General features: G+C 46.8%; 1 protein-coding gene across 1 annotated transcript in view; it reads right to left on the bottom strand.

Moving 5' to 3' along the window:
* GPR139 (G protein-coupled receptor 139) overlaps positions 1-12,804 on the bottom strand; it is a 42,661-nt gene extending 29,857 nt beyond the window's left edge. The window contains exon 1 of the mRNA XM_005909404.2: positions 12,681-12,804. Within this exon, the coding sequence (XP_005909466.1) occupies positions 12,681-12,804 (124 nt within the window). The remainder of the gene's footprint in view (positions 1-12,680) is intronic.
* Positions 12,805-17,547: the final 4,743 nt, after the last annotated feature.

The raw sequence follows: 17,547 nt of genomic DNA, 5'->3' as shown, positions 1-17,547 counted from the left end.
AGCTGTGTGGGCACCGGGTCCCCTCCTGAAGGGTGGCTTCACAGCCCACTCCCGTTGCCCTCATCCTTCCATCCTTTCTTTCCTCAGCCTCGGGTTTCAGCTGTTCCCCTTGAGGCTCCCTATATGTGCAGGTCACCACGTGCCCCTCTCTGCTTCAAGATCTTTTCACAGGTGACTGTTTACATTTATTAGGATTTCTGATCATGCTGGTTTTCCCCATCTCTTTATGTACATGTGTGTGTGTGTGTGTGTGTGTGTGTGTGGTTGTGTGCACATGCACACAAAGGCAAGGCGGGGATCTCTTTTGGTTTACGGCATGCCAGTACAGTGCCTGGCACTTGGCATTGCCCGTCACATGGACAGGTGGATGGATGGAGGGATGGGTGGATTAGTGAATCAATGAGTGCAGATGCTCTCTGAATGGAACTGTGCTGTCTGATTTCTTATCTCATCCTTCTTTGTCATGGGGCAAAATGAATACTTATCTTTGGGATAAAAGCCTACTTTGCCCTAAATGTAGTTCAGCTGGTCATGTCTTTCCTCAAGAGAAGTCCCAATCATTCTGCTTTCACTTGGTAGGAAGGCCAAGCTCCTAAGTCATCCATACAAAGAGGTTCCTTCCCTTTGAATTCCACTGGGACTCAGGGTAGCCACCTCCTCCCCACACGGTGATCCATCTTTCCTTATGTTTCCTTTGGTGGAGGTGGAGATGGAAGGGTTATTCCCCTTGCTGTGGTCAAAGCTTACTTACTTTGGAATCTGGAAGGTTTGGGGTCAAGGTCACCCCTAATTAGCTATGAAACTTTGGGGGAACTTGCCCTCTCTGGGTCTCAGTTTCTTCATCAAGAACATTCTATTAGATCAGTGTTCCCCATATTTTAGTACCTGACCCATTAATGTTGTGACTTTTGCCATATTCTGTGTCCTGTGTACTATTATTTATTTGGCATCTTGTTTTAAAGTGATATGCTTTTTTCTTGAATTTATACTTTATACAATACTACTCTCCGATATAAATGTAATGTGAACCACATATGCACTCTCATTGTTTCTAGAAGCCACATTAGAAAAAAATAAGAAGAAACAGGTGACATTAATTTTAACAATATATTTTATTTAACCTTGTTCATCCAAAATGTAATCAATGGAAATTATCCAGATATTTAACTCTTTTTTCACACTAAATGTCCAAAGTCTGCTGTATTTTTTTATACTTCCTGCACATCTCTCTATGGATGCTAAATTTTCACTGAAAATCCTTGATCTGTTTAGATGTCATGAAATGTACAGTTGAAAGGATAGACTTACATACTCACGTTGTTCCAAAGTTATTTTCTAATAACTGAGTCAAGTATCAGATTTTAATTGTAAATTAATTGAAATGAAATGAAATAAAAAACTCAGTTCTGCAAGTTGTACTAGTTAAATGTCAAGTGCTCGAGAGCCACATGTGGCTGGCGGTGACTATACTGGACAGCATGGACATGTGACCATCGTACACGTCACAAACAAACCCACCTCCCTGTTGTAAACAGAAGGTAGCCTTAAAAATAAATACAATAACAATACAAGAGTGACATTAAATTCTCGCCAGATACTGCTTCCTGCCGAGGTGCTGAGCTCTAGGTCTGCTCTGTGTCTGCTAGAAAGGGAGAGTTTTAGCACATGTGAAAAGGTGTTAAAGACACACTGGCACCTAGCTGAGACTCTCCCTTTGATGGAATTAGAAGGATTAAGAAAACTGAAAAGGGATTTTGATGCTGCAGCCTTGTACCACCTAAAATAATCCTACATAAAACAACAACAGGACCAGCGCCGCCCCCCACCCCCCTCCTCTGCATCTAGATGATCACTCTTAGCTCTAAAAGCAGCCTTTTGCTCCTTTACTCTTTTCAGTTTGTTTCCTCTTCAGAGACCACTAGCATGTGACCTTGTAAGAAGTGAACTAAGTAAGACTTGGAAAAACCAAGTTCTGGTTCAGACCCGGCCATTCCCAGCACTGCGATTTTGGGTGAGGTCTCAGTTTCCTCATTTTGGGAAATGGGAGTGTTTAGATTCACCAAAACCCAGCAACCGTGGAGTGGCAGGCTCTGGGCCCTGGCTAGTCTCAAATTATCTCATTTTGTCCATACCATCAACCCTGTGAGAAAGGCACTGTTCCACTCTCTCTGCAGAGAGGAATGTGGAGGCTCAGAGAGCTTTGAGCAATCTGCTAGAGCCCCACCTATAGAAGCCACGAATTTAGAACCTGAATCCATGGCTGGGGACCACTGAGCGATCACTGTCAGATTCGCAGGGCATTTCCCTTCCCCCTAAATGGTAGGCTTTCAAGACACTGTCAGCATAAAGTTTGTGGATTTCTTGGAACTTTTCCTTCCAGTTTATGCCAAGTCCCTGGTTTTCTGAGTTGGTATGCTTTTTTGATTTACCCACACTTTCTTTTGGTTTCCATCTCTATTATTTCTTGCTCCTCCCTTCAGCTTGTTTTTATTCTCAATTCACTGTGACCTGCTTGCTGTTTCTTGGTCCTTCTTGAAGTTCTGCCCACTTGGGAGTTTGTGAATTGGCAGCCTGGTGGGCTGCATCAAGCCTGCAGACATGTTTGATTTGGCTCTGGTGGTGCTGGCTCACACAGTGATTTAAAATTTTTTGAATTTCAGTGCCAACATTGAAACATTGGGCATTTCATGTAAATATCTGGATTTCTAGAGTTTTTAGAACAATTTACAACACTGGACAATTGGCTGGTAAACTGAGTGGTGGTTCAGTTCAGTCGCTTGGTAGTGTCGGACTCTTTGCGACCCCATGAATTGCGGCACGTCAGGCCTCCCTGTCCATCACCAACTCCCGGAGTTCACTCAGACTCATGTCCATCGAGTCAGTGATGCCATCCAGCCATCTCATCCTCTGTCGTCCCCTTCTCCTCCTGCCCCCAATCCCTCCCAGCATCAGGGTCTTTTCCAATGAGTCAACTCTTCACAGGTCCTCCTCCTCCCTATGTCTATCACCCCCACCTCTCAGTCCAGCCTGAGTGTCAATTGTCAGCTGTCATTGCACACCTGCTGCCATTTTCTTATAATAAACCTGGACAGCAGTACCAAATATTGCTCTATCATTTTCTACTTGTGTGACCTTGGGTAAGTGTCTCAATGTTCTCATCTGAAAATGGGCATAATCATTGTCCATGCCTCAAAGGGTTGTCATGAGAATTAAATAAGCTAGACTGGTTCCAAATCGGGAAAGGAGTATGTCAAGGCTGTATATTGTCACCCTGCTTATTTAACTTATATGCAGAGTACATCATGAGAAATGCTGGGCTGGATGAAGCACAGGCTGGAATCAAGATTGCTGGGAGAAATATCAATAACCTCAGATATGCAGATGACAACACCCTTATGGCAGAAAGCGAAGAAGGACTAAAGAGCCTCTTGATGAAAGTGAAAGAGGAGAGTGAAAAAGTTGACTTAAAACTCAACATTCAGAAAACTAAGATCATGGCATCTGGTCCCATCACTTCATGGCAAATAGATGGGGAAACAATGGAAACAGTGACAGAATTTATTTTTTGGGCTCCAAAATCACTGCAGATGGTGACTACAGCCATGAAATTAAAAGACCCTTGCTCCTTGGAAGAAATGTTCTGACCAATCTAGACAGCTTATTAAAAAGCAGAGACGTTACTTTGCCAACAAAGGTCTGTCTAGTCAAAGCTTTGGTTTTTCCAGTAGTCATGTATGGATGTGAGGGTTGGACTATAAAGAATTGATGCTTTTGAACTGTGGTGTTGGAGAAGACTCTTGAGAGTGCCTTGGACTGTGAGGAGATCCAACCAGTCCATCCTAAAGGAAATCAGCCCTGAGTGTTCATTGGAGGGACTGATGCTGAAGCTGAAGCTCCAATACTTTGGCCACCTGATGCGAAGAACTGAATCATTTGAAAAGACTCTGATGAAAAGACTGATGCTCAATCATTGAAAAGATTGAAGGTGGGAGGAGAAGGGGATGACAGAGGATGAGAGGGTTGGATGGCATCACTGACTCAATGGGCATGAGTTTGAGTAAGCTCTGGGAGCTGGTGATGGACAGGGAAGCTGGGCGTGCTGCAGTCCATGGGGTCGCAAAGAGTCAGACATAACTGAGTGACTGAATTGAACTGAATGTATGTAAAGTGCTTTGAAGAATCTCCAGCACAAAGTAAGTGCTACATAAGTGTTAGCAATCATTAAGAGGAAAGGGCAGTGTTTTTGGTACATATGTCTCCATTGATAAAAAAGGAAATAGACTGAAAGAGTCACATGTTTTCAGCAAAACAGCAGGGAAGCACAATTCTTTGGATAAGTGAAACAGTTCTTAAAACTGGCCCATTTTGTTTATTTACACTGTTGGGCTGCCCCATGCAGGTATCTGAATTCAAGACACCTGCACTGCCCCACCCCTAGCACTGCAGAGCTGCATCTCCTATAAACATCATCCACATATTTCAGATCCACATAGAGGCTGAGTGGCAGGATCTGTGTTCACTTCTCTTCCCTCGTCTGTTCACCATCCTAGCTGTAGCACGTAGTGTGAACTTGCTGGTGGTGCTTATCATTCTCTTCACAAATTTTAGCTGAAGACCATATCATGACCTGGACTGATATTATTTCTGGAGGCTTCACTGAGCCACAGGCAACTCTCTTAGGGGTACAAATTCCCTAGGCTTATGATGGCACTGATTGCTTAATCCACTGGATCATTCTCTCCTAGTTTGCCAGGACGTGGAGCTTCATGCCTGGTGGGTACACTTGGAGTGGAATTGTGCATTTATGGAAAAGTCCTATGTACAAAGCAGTCTGTGGCTTAGGGGATTTACAGTGCTTGAACACACTGATACGTTAGGCAATAAAAACAATCTGAGCTACTATTTATTGAGCTTCTACAATGTGTGAAGGACCATGCGAAGCCTTTGCATGTTTTACTTCAAATTACCACAAAACAATGCAGGGAATAGAAGGTTAATAACATTTATTGAACTCTTAGTCAGAGGCAAGGATTACAAAGCTACTGTTCTGGACTCCAGCCCAAGGCCAGCCCAGACAGCCTCCAGCATAGCTATCTCATTGGTCTGTGCTTAAATCCCATCAATGGGGAATATCTCCAACTGAGCAACACAAGCAGAGTTCAGCTCTCCTGGGCCTTTAACAAACTCATTAAGAATGACTTGTCCAAGGTCACACAGTGGGTTATTACCAGAACCAAGCCTGGAATTCAGGACTCCTCATGCAAAGCTCTTTCTCCCACTGTTATAACGAGGATCCTAAGCCCAAATGAGAATTAAGAGGGGCCAGACAGGTTACAGAGAATTAGGTGCACCACATAGGGACTGTCTCGAGCTGGGGTGCCTGTGTCCTTTTGAAGGGGTAACCATTCAATAGATTGTACAAATATACAATGGAATCCTACATCGCTTCATTAAAGAAGGAAAACGCATTATATATACTGTTTTGGGTTATCGATATATGAAGTGAGAAAACAGCAAGATATAGGATGGTGTATATTATGTGCTCAAGAGAATAAAAAAAAAAAGGAGACTTGAAATCCCCTATTCATATTTGCTTGTATATATACACTAAAAAACCTTGAAATAAATTGGAAACTAGACACTTTTTTAAAATTAAATAAGCAGACACATCACGTTGCTGACAAAGGTCCGTATAGTCAAAGCTATGGTTTTTCCAGCAGTCATGTACAGATGTAAGAGTTGGACCATAAAGTAGGCTGAGCACTGCAGAATTGATGCTTTTGAATTATGATGCTGGAGAAGACTCTTGAGAGTTCCTTGGACAGCAAGATCAAACCAGTCACTCCTAATGGAAATCAATCCTGAATATTCATTGGAAGGACTGAGGCTGAAGCTGAAGCTCCAATACTTTGGCCACCTGATGTGAAGAGCCGACTCATTGAAAAAGACCCTGAGGCTGGAAAAGATTGTAGGCAAGAGGAAAAGGGAGTGACAGAGGATGAGATGGTTGGATGGAACCATAGACTCAGTGCACATGAGTTTGAGCAAGCTCCGGGAGATAGCAGAACACAGGGAGGCCTGGTATGCTGGAGTTCATGGGGTCACAAAGAGTCAGGACTTAGTGACTGAAACACGACAACAAAGACACTAATACAGTGATTACTTATGTGTGGTGGTCATGGTGGGATGGTTTTGGGTATTGATGAGCAGGGGAAAGGGAACGGGAGGGAGACTTTGCAATGTGTGCCTTTTCTATACTATTAGGTTTTCAAGTACTATGAATGTTATTACCTGTTAATGTGCGTACACACACACACACACACACACACACACACACACACACACATAATTGCATAGGAAAGGCAAAGCAGCCTATTGCTCAGCTCTAGCTGACTGCTACTTTTTGGGAACAAGAGTCTAATGTTTTCAGTTGTTTTTTTTTAAGGGAACCTGGAAATATATATTTTTTAATCCCATTTTATTTTTTTACAGTAGAGAGTTGAAATTAAGTGTTCTTTTTTTTTTTTTTTCAGTTTTATTTATTTATTTATTTTTGGCTGTACTGGGTCACCACTGCTGTGAGAGAGCTTTCCCCAGTTGCAGTGAGCTGGGGCTACTCTCTAGTTGCGGTGCTTGGGCTTCTCATTGTGGTGGCTTCTCTGGTTGCAGAGCACAGGCTCGAGGCGTGTGGGCTCCAGTGGTTGCAGCATGGGCTCAGTAGCTGCGGCTCTTGCTTTCTAGAGCACAGGCTCAACAGTAGTTGTGCACAGGCTTAGTTGTTCTGGGGGATGTGGGATTTTCCTGGACCAGGGATTGAAGCCGTGTCTCCTGCATTCGTCTGTGGATTCTTTACCACTGAGCCACCAGCTGCTGCTGCTGCTAAGTTGCTTCAGTCATGTCCGACTCTGTGCGACCCCATAGATGGCAGCCCACTAGGCTCCTTTGTCGCTGGGATTCTCCAGGCAAGAATACTGGAGTAGGTTGCCATTTCCTTCTCCAATGCATGAAAGTGAAAAGTGAAAGTGAAGTCGCTCAGTCCTATCAGACTCTTAGCGACCCCATGGACTGCAGCCTACCAGGCTCCTCCGTCCATGGGATTTTCCAGGCAAAAGTACTGAAGTGGGTTGCCATTGCCCTCTCCAGGGAAGCCCCTAATTCCAATTTTTAATTTCAAATTGTCCATTGCTAATATGTAGAAATACAATAGGGTTTTTGCATATTAACAGTGTGCAAACATGTTAACTCATTAATTTTGTCCTTAGAAGCTTCTATTGTGGAGTCTTTGTAATTTTCTATGAAGGCAATTATATCATCTGTGAATAGAAACAATTTAATTTCTTCCTCCATGTACACCTTCTTCTCCCCTTTTCTTGCCTTATTGCACTGGCTAAAATGTCCAGTATTATGCTGAATAGGAGTGATGAGAACATCCTTGCCTTGTTCTAGATCTTAGGAGAAAAGCATTCCATCTTTCATCATTAAATGTGATGTTAGCTGTAGGTAATAGATGTTCTTTATCAGATTCAAGAAGTTCTCTCTCTGTTCCTAGTTTGATAAGTTTTTTATCAAATGGAAGGATACTGAATTTTGTCAAGTACTTCCTGCATCTATTAAAATGATAATACAGAATTTCTTTTTTAGTTTGTCAGTATGGTGAATCACATTGTTAATATGGTGAATGATTTTCAACTATTGAACTATTTTATAACTATATATAACTATATTATATTCCTGGGATAAATCCAATTTGGTCTTGTGTATTATGTTGGCTCACATGTTCATTTGGGTTTTCCATAAGGTGTTATGGAAAAACCTGAACAAACTTTTTGGCCAACTCAATATTGTCCTTCTGATATATTGCCAGATTAGAGTTGCTAATATTTTGTTAAGGATTTTTATGTCTATGTTCATGAGGACTATTGGTTGCTAGTTTTCCTATAATGTCTTTGTCTTGTTTTGATATTAGGGTAAAGTTGATGTCATATAACAAGTCAGGAATCTTCCCTTGATTTCCCTAATTTTTAAATGATGAAAAAATGACTTATAGAGTGCTTGCTGTGTGCCAGGCACTGTGTTAAGTGCTTATTTAATCCTTACAGGAACCCTATGACTCCATTATTGTCATCATCCTCACATTACAAATGGGGAAACTGAGGCACAGAGGAGTTAAAGTCACTTGTCTAAAGTCACACAGCTTCTAAGTACCAAAGCCAAGACTCAAACTCCAGAAGTCCAGCTTCAGACTGGGTACTCTTAATCTGTTTACTACACTTTCTCCAAAGATGTTTAGAGGCAAAAGAGAACACGTCTAGAAGGCTCAGAACAGTTTGCTGCTGCTAAGTCGCTTCAGTCGTGTCCGACTCTGTGCAACCCCATAGATGGCAGCCCACCATGTTCCCCTGTCCCTGGGATTCTCCAGGCAAGAATACTGGAGTGGGTTGCCATTTCCTTCTCCAATGCATGAAAGTGAAGAGTGAAAGTGAAGTCGCTCAGTCGTGTCCAACTCTTTACGACCCCATGGACTGCAGCCTACCAGGCTCCTCCATCCATGGGATTTTCCAGGCAAGAGTACTGGAGTGGGGTGCCATTGCCTTCTCCGACGACAGTAACTAGCACATGTCAAAGCACTTACTACCTGATAGGCTACAGCCTCATCATCTCCTTTCATCCTGCACCAACCCCCAGAGGCAGACAGGCAATTGGGCAAACGCTCCCGTCTGCTGTGTGGCATGTAGTTTCAGGCTTCATCTCCCTCACTTTGTCTCCCTTAACATCCATTGTGCCTTTTAGCAGGAAAAGTTTTAAAAATATCTCTTTCAAATCTCAGTATAATTTTGCGTTTCTCCTTCCTTATCAGGCAGGCTCACTGGTCCTCTCTCCTGCTCTCTTTCCTCAAGCATTTCAGGCTCATCTTTTCCTCCTGCACTGCCTTCTGCTGTGCACTGTCTTGTCCCAGCTGGCCCAATCAGGGTCCCCAACTCAATTTTGTTGGCTTATTGTATGTGTTTTGAAAAGTTGGAAATATCTTGCTTATTTTAAAAGGAGGAGGAAAGAGACTGAGTTTTAGGAACAGCTGGGACACCAATTTTCTCCACTGAGCACACAGCAAGGACTGAAGTGAGTGAAATAACTTCTCAACAGTAATGAAGGTACTGGATGCAAGGGAAAGGACAGGTGTTCACATGCTGGTTGGACTGCTCAACTATAGACGAGATGCTCCACTTCTCAGAACCTCAGTTTGCTCCTCCGTAAAACACGTTCAGGATATGGACACATCATGGGGAGATTCAGTGCAACAATATAAGCATATAATACAGGAAAAAGATCCAGTGTGGAGAAGGTATTGAGTGACAGTGCTTTCCACAGTCTGGGCACTGTGGTAAGCCATTTTAACATAGGTTATCTTAACATAAACTGCCTGTGTGCTCCGCCCATTTTATGGGTGGGGAAAACTGTGGTGCAGAGAGTAAGAATTCTCAAGTGGCAGAGCTTTGCCTATACTCCACGTTAGAAACCCCTGTATGCTCCACCAGACCAGTTAAATCAGACTGTCTGGGGGCAATTCCTAGAGGCAGGGGATTGGACCATATGGCCTTTCTCAAGCTCTTCCTATCAATCTAGAGGCTGACGGGGCTAAGAAACAGCCTTGCTTTCTCCTAGTTACTGGCTCCCCTGTTGCCAACACACAGCCACTCCCTAACCCTCTACCACCACAGTGAGAATTTGAAATTGGGGTGAGTCCACTGCCAGGAAAGTGATTCAATTAAAATCTCAGTTTTCACAATATTACCAAGCTCTTCGGTCTGTTACTTCACACCCAGCATAGCTCAGCCTCGGAGGCAGGGTTTGCTAATTGTTGGGGGCTGGGGGCAGGGCGGGGAATACCGAAGTGAGCTCTGCCGGAGGAGCCGGCATTGAGCCCAATGCTCTTCTCAGCATGCCTCCAAGTCCTTCCTCCAGCTCAGGCATGGCTAAGCAGCCCCCATCCTTCCTACAACTGAATCAGCTTCATGATAACCACAACTGCAGCAGCACACACAGCAGCAATCAATGCGTGGTGTGTTGGGCACTGAGCTGAGCGCTTGACTTGCACCCTCATCTCCATCAACATCTTTACTTCTCACCACAATTTCAAGGGTGAAAAGTGAAATGAAGTTGCTCAGTTGTGTCCGACTCTTTGCGACACCATAGACTGTAGCCTACCAGGCTCCTCTGTCCATGGGATTTTCCAGGCAATAGTACTGGAGTGGATTGCCATTTCCTTCTCCAGAGGATCTTTCTAACCCAGAGCTCAAACTCGGGTCTCCCACATTGTAGACAGACGCTTTACCGTCTGAGCCACCAGGGAAGTACTCTCATAATGCCCATTTCACAGAAGGGGAAACTGAGGCACGGAGACATTAAAAAGTTCATAGATTAACAGCCAACTCTGCTTCATTCTACAGTCTGCACTCTTAGTCACTAGGACGTATTTTTTGTCCTTACAGTTTTAAGAGAATGACTTAAGGATGTCACCCTTGAACTACCTTGCAAGCCATTAACCAAGCTGTTACCAGCCCATGATCTTCCTGCAAGCCTGGCCTCTCCAGTGGTTCTTCTCCAGGATGTTTGGTCCCTCTGCGTCCATCTCTGAGCTCCCTGATCTCAGAGACTGTGTCTTAGGGGTCTCTGAGTCACCTCTTCATACCTCCTCAGCTCTTGGCACAACAGTAGGTGGTCATAACTCTGAATGTATGAACACATCAATGTCCTCCAAGTTCTAATCAAAATTCCTCACTCTTTTAAATCTCCAAGCCCTGGGCTCAGCCTTGAAGAGTCTGTGCCTGGCATAAGACAGGTGCCAATGCTAGGGCCAGGAAGGTCCTGGCAGGCATGGGAGTTAATCTGTAAATGTGTGCAGTACCTTGACTCCCACCCTGAGGAGTTTGAAGATACGAGCTTTCCCTCATTCTCCCCACCCTCATTTCCCTGCTCTGGACCCTTAGAGCCTTTCCTTGTCTCTATGGTTCTATGCCTCAAGGGGTTTTCAGAAGAAAAGCCTAAGAGAGTGGTAACTTCAGTCTAAAGAGGAGATGGAGAGGTGACTGATGGGAGTCAGATATACTCTGTTATGAGGGCTAAAAGGAAAGGGGGCTCTGTCATTACTGTGGTTCATCAAATAAGCAACCTTCTCAAAAACACTCCCCAAAGGACAGTTCTGGAGAGGTTCAGGAGGGCCAGGGGGTGGGGGTGGGGAGGTGGGAGCTGGGCCTAAATCGATCCCAGCTTGGGGTAATTACAGGACACGTGCCCGCCACCCCAGCAGTGCGAATCAGGCTAGCTCTCTGCCAGGGCAGTCAGAGCAATTAGTTAGTAATAAAAGCCTCATCACTCACTGACAGAGAGGCTCAGTCTTAGCAAACTTATGCTTTCTCCTACCTGCCAAATTTGGGAGAGGGGTGATTTATTTAAATACGGCAGAGGCTGTGGCTACCAAGTTGAATGTTTTGGAAAGGAAATCTCAGCCAGGCTCTTCAGAAATCCAGCTCCCAAGTTCCCAGGATCCTGAAGGCAGTAGGGTAGATGATGCTATGATTCTAGGCTTTAGGTAGGACTGGATTTTTTTTTTTTTCCTATTTCTTTCTGTCCCTCTCTCCCATCTGCCCGCAAGTGATCTTCAGGAATATTTCTGCCACAGAGATTCAGGGACTGTCGCAGGGACTATCTGGGAGAAATGTCCATCTCCAGCTGGAGCCCCCCAAACCCTTCCTTGCCTCAGGTGCCCTGGCAAGCACCAACTCCCCACTTCCCCGCGTCGGCAACGCCCCCTGCCGCCCTCCCCGCCCCCCCAAGCTCTCTTCAGGAATTCAGTACAAGTCTCAGCTACACTTCGGACAGCAGGCTAAGATGTGGAACCAGACAGACATCTGCAGCAGCAGTGAGCTGCCCAGGGTCGGTGAACTGGGAGGCAAAGCCAAGGGGTGAGGCAGGTCCTCAAGGAGACTGTGACCCCCTGCGGTGGCGGCCTCGGTAGCCCGCATGTCCCTCCGCACCCTTGCCCTGTCCAGGTCATGGTCCTGGAGCCACCCTGACTCTTCCTAGCCGGCCTCGCCTTCCTCAGGGTGGCAGCGGGGGGCTCATCCCTTGCTCCATCCCAGCACCCCCCGGAACAAGACAGTGCCCAGGATCAGGGTTTCCAGCGTCCTCTGGGGTTAGGCGGCGCGGGGCAGAGGTGCCCCTAGTCTGGGTGGACGTGGGGGGCGACGGGAGAGAGGAGGCCCCCATGACACCATCTGTCCGGACTTGCAGTCGAGTCACACACACACACACACACACGGCCCTCCCTGGAGCCCCTCACGGACGCCTGACCGAGCCCTTCAGTCGCGCACACAAATACACACCGAGGAGCTCAAAGTCCCCTCGCTCGCACCGACCCCCCACACATCCTGGCCCATCGCCCACCGCGCATACTCTTGAGAAGCACACACACACACACGCACCGTCCCCGCCAGGCCACCGCAACTTCCTCTCACCCCCCAGAGTCTGGAAATGTCCGCAGTTGCCCGGAAAGGCGTAAACTTTTTGCAGAGGGGGCGCCAGGGATCTCACCGAGAAGGTGGCCCGGCCCGGGGGCCCTGGGCAGGGTTCGCCCCGCACTCTCTGGGCTCTCGGCTTCCCTCCCTCTCCCCCACGCCCCTCACCTGGTAAACCGAGGCACAGCAAGAGGCTGTAGTAGACCACGGGCACGAAGCCCAAGCCGCAGGCCGAGCCGGGGGACCAGGACTGCGAGCTGTTGGCTACGAGGTGGGCGTGCGTGTGCTCCATGAGCGCGCCCCTCGCTCCCCGCGGCTCGGCGCCCGGCCTGCCAGCCCCGCTCCGGACGCCGGCTCGGTGGTGGCGACCGCCTAGGCAGCAGCCGGAGCAGCAGCGCCTCTCTTCCCGCAGGACTTGCTTCTACCCTTGGCCGCGGTCCCCTCCGCTCCCTCCGCACCTGCCCGCCTGGAATCCCGGCTCAGCCCTCCCGCAGGGCGCTGGGCGCTGGGACTCGGGAGGGGCTCCCGGAGCCCATTTGTGCGCCTCCCACCTCGGGCTCGCTCGGCTCCCGCCTCGGAGCCGGGGGGCTGGGACGCCGGTCCCCGCAGCCAATCAGCAACTGCCTGGACCCGGTGGAAGGAAGGGGTGGCGGGGTCGGGTGAGATGCCCTGGAGGAAGGGGTCCCAGCTGCCCCTTTCTGCTCCAGATTCTGGAGGAGATATGAACTTAGACCTGAGAACCCCAAAGGAACACTGGGTGGAAACAGGCTACCTTCATCTCCAATCCTCCGTCCCCCGCCCTGAGTGGGAGGGGCGTGGTGTGGGTGGGACCTGCTTCTCCAGCAAAGGTTCTGTATCGAGGCGGCGTGTCCTCAGTTTGCCTTTCTCGACCTTCCCCTCATCCAGCTCTCTTCTCCCCCTTTACCTCCCGCTCCCCCTCCTCCCTCCCGCCAGTGCTTCAAATCCATCTCCTACAGAAGACTCTCCACTCAGGGCAGAGGGTGAGAAGAGGAGGCTGTAGTAGAAGCAAGGATGCTCTCAGTTCCGTTCAGTTCAGTCGCTGAGTCGTGTCCAACTCTTTGTGACCCCATGGACTGCAGCACGCCAGGCTTCCCTGTCCATCACCAACTCCCGGAGTTTGCTCAAACTCATGTCCATTGAGTCGGTGATGCTATCCAACCATCTCATCCTCTGTCATCCACTTCTCCTCCTGCCTTCAATCTTTCCCAGCATCAGGGTCTTTTCCAGTGAGTAAGTTCTTCCCATCAGGTGGCCAAAGTATTGGAGCTTCAGCTCCAGCATCAGTCCTTCCAATGAATATTCAGGACTGATTTCCTTTAGGATGGACTGGTTTGATCTCCTTGCAGTCCAAAGGATTCTCAAGAGTCTTCTCCAACACCACAGTTAAAAAGCATCGATTGTTTGGTGCTCAACTTTCTTTATAGTTCAACTCTCACATCCATACATGAGGATGCTCTAGGGTTCTCTGTTTTCCTGGTCCAGAGGGCCCGAGTTTAAAAGAAAGAGTGTGTGCAGCTGAGTGTGTGTGCTGACTCTGGGGGAGGCCGGAGGTGGGCTGTACCTGAGCTGAGTGCCTTTGAATGGGATGCGGGCAGGGTAGCAGAAGCCCTCCACACAGGAGCCCTCCTGCCAGAGATAGGATGGCAGCCACACAGGCAGACTCATCCATGCTCACAAACGTAGTACCTCATCACGGGGGCGCACTCATACACTCAGGCCTGCACGTGGAAACCCTTTCATCCCACATCTAGACATGTGAAAATGGAGGGGCACCCTCATCAACATGCACAATGACCACACTCAGGGGGCACCCAGACAGATGCACGTGGAAACTATCTGCAGGGGTGGACTAATGTTTGAAGGTTGAGTGAAAGATAAAAGAAATGAAGCTGGTGGGGATATCAGCAATCTTGGAGAGTTGGGGTCAACAGGCACTCCCATGTCACAGTAGGCAGAGGGAGAGTTCTCCATGTGGCTCTTTTGTGGGCCACAACAGAGTTGGTAAAGGAGATATGCCTGTCCAGGACTCAAGACAGTGTGTGTGACAGAGTTAGAGATTCTATAGAAATACCAAGGAGATGGGTGAGGGAGGTAGGTGGGGGGTTCAGGATGGGGAACACATGTACTCCCATGGCTGATTCATGTCAATGTATGGCAAAAACCACTACAATATTGTAAAGTAATTAGCCTCCAATTAAAATTAAAAATAAATCCCAAGGAGAGGTGGGGATGAACAGCTGCCATGGCAGGAGCATATGATGAGCTGAGAGAAGACTAAGTCTCCCCTCTGTGTCCCACTCTCCTTCAACATTTATTGCAAGAGGGAAGTGAATTGGGTGCACTCCAGGTGGCCCAAGATAAACAGGCTCCTGGCCCCTCTATCTTGCCTCTCCCCTGCCCAACAAGCAACCTGTGTCCAGTTCCCATCATTAGATTTGTTAGATCATTACATGTCATTGTTAGATTATTACAGAGTCATGTGGGCCCGGTGAGGCCACATGATAACTCAAGCCAAGTTGGATATTAAAACTTTTCTGTGAACTCTCCCATTTAAATGTGATTACCCCAAATAAAAACAAAACAAAACAAAACAAAACCTTCCAGGTTGTTAATAAATAAAGCATGCCATCATAGAGGTTTGGCAAATAATTGTTCAAGAACCTATAGATTAGATTTGTCTGCAGGCGACCAGACTGAGATGAGAAACTGGGGTTTGGGAAGGGCAGGTGTGTGTGATTTGACAAAGCTTCCAGGCTATTTAGAGATTTCCTTACCTTGTGACCCATGGATAATGCCTCAGGGCTTTTGCACTGGCTCTTTCCTCAGCTTGTAGTGCTCTTTCTCCAGAAAACTGTGTTAACCTGCTTCTTCACCTTCTTCAGGTTTTTGCTTATATGTGTCCTTCTCACTGAAGCATTCCCTAACATTCCTATTTAAAATTGAGATCTTCACCCTACTCCTGGCCAAAATGCTTACTCCTCTGGCCCTCTCCTGCTTGATTTTCTCTCTAAGCTTGGCACCATGGACATACTATATACAATTTGTTTTTTAGCTTGTTTCTTATCTCTGCTTCTACACAGTGCTTGCATTTTGCAGCTTCTCAACAAACACTGAAAGAATGGAGGGCCCTGGCAGCACTGACCTGGGGCATGCAGGGTATAGGGAAATGAGTTTGTCTTTGTGGAATAGAGGGTCAGAAAATTGGGCCCCAGTAGGGTTGGGGAGGGCACAAGCTCAGGTTTAGCATGTAATTATCATGTATGACTGATACTTTAAAAATAATTTATGTGGTTGGATTCTGGGACTCCAGTTCAGTTCAGTTGCTCATTTGTGTCCGACTCTGCTGCAGCATGAGCTTTGTCCGACCCCATGAACTGCAGCACGCCAGGCCTCCCTGTCCATCATCAACTCCCAGAGTCCACCCAAACTCATGTCCATTGAGTCAGTGATGCCAGCCAACCATCTCATCCTCTGTTGTCCCCTTCTCCTCCTGCCCTCAATCTTTCCCAGCATCAGGGTCTTTTCAAATGAGTCAGCTCTTCACATCAGATGGCCAAAGTATTGGAGCTTCAGCTTCAACATCAGTCCTTCCAATGAACACCCAGGACTGATCTCCTTTAGGATGGACTGGTTGGATCTCCTTGCAGTCCAAGGGACTCTCAAGAGTTTTCTCCAACACCACAGTTCAAAAGCATCAGTTCTTTGGCGCTCAGCTTTCTTTATAGTCCAACTCTCACATCCATACATGATCACTGGGAAAACCGTAGCCTTGACTAGAAGAACGAGGACTCTGGTTAGAGACTCTTTATAAAACCAGAAACTTGACTGAGCAGAGGACTGTGCTACATGGGGAATTTTAATGGGCTTTGTTTCTGAGCCTGCATCTCTCCATCTATAAAATGGGGATGAAGGAAACCAGGTATGCCTCATTTGAAGGATGCTGAGGAGGGAGAGAGGGTGTGGAACAGCAGAGACAGTGCAGAGTACAATTTTGGAGAACAGAGAATTGGACTGGGTTCTCTGTGGCTCTATTAAGAGCCTTGGCAGCTTGTCAAAGTCCAAGTTTCCTGGGAAATGGGTGGGTTGGATGAGAAAGCTTTTCAGTCCTAGGTCAGGCCTTGGGTATTCTTGGTTCTGGGAGAGGGACGTGATGAGTCAACAACAAGGTCTGACCCACTTTGTTCAAGTGCTGACCCACTTGACTGGTTCTCTAAGACAATGGTGTATGCGAGCTGACAACTGTGGTTGGTGAAAATTATATACTTATTCATTTTTCAACAGACTTTTGCTGGACATTTGATGTATGTCGACCAGGACTGGCCACATAATTGCACAGCCTGATGCAAAAATGAATACGTAGGGCCTTTGTTAAAAAATTAAGAATTTTAGGGTTATTAAAATTCTTTAATTTTAATTAAAGACAGCAGAGCATTAAACCAAATAAGGAGCTCTTCTAAGAAAGGGGCCTATGTGACAGCATGCCTGTGAAGCTGGTACTGCTTAGGATACAGAGGTGAGTAATGAAAATTAACATTGAATGGGGGTTTATGAAACAGCTACGTCTTAACCCATTTTATCCTCATGGTAACACTGGAAGGAAGGTGCAATGATTAGCGCCATTTCACAGGTGAGAAAACCAAAGCACAGAGAAGTTTAGTAATTTGCCAAGGCCACCTGGGTGGGATTAGGTTGAAGGTAGTCTGGCTTCAGAGCCTGTGCTATAACCCTTGGGAGGAGCTTAGTTTAGTGGAAGGACAAGTATCCAACAGAAAACTGTCACATAATGTAACTTGGACTCCACGTGACACCAGGGCAGTGATTTCCTCTGTCTTGTCCCCTGCTGTGTTGCAGCGCACAGTGCCAGGGAGATGTCCAGCAACAAATCTTAAATAATAGAACAGAAATATATGGAGAATGTTAGGGGAGAGAGTTGCAAACTCAAATGCCTATAAGCCTGGGGAGGTAATAAACATGAGTGGAGCAGAACTATGGTTTATTCTTCACTTCCATAAGG

The sequence above is a fragment of the Bos mutus genome, chromosome 25 (genome assembly GCF_027580195.1).
Source record: "Bos mutus isolate GX-2022 chromosome 25, NWIPB_WYAK_1.1, whole genome shotgun sequence".
Lineage (NCBI taxonomy): Eukaryota > Metazoa > Chordata > Mammalia > Artiodactyla > Bovidae > Bos > Bos mutus.
This window is presented reverse-complemented; position numbering and strand designations above follow the sequence as displayed.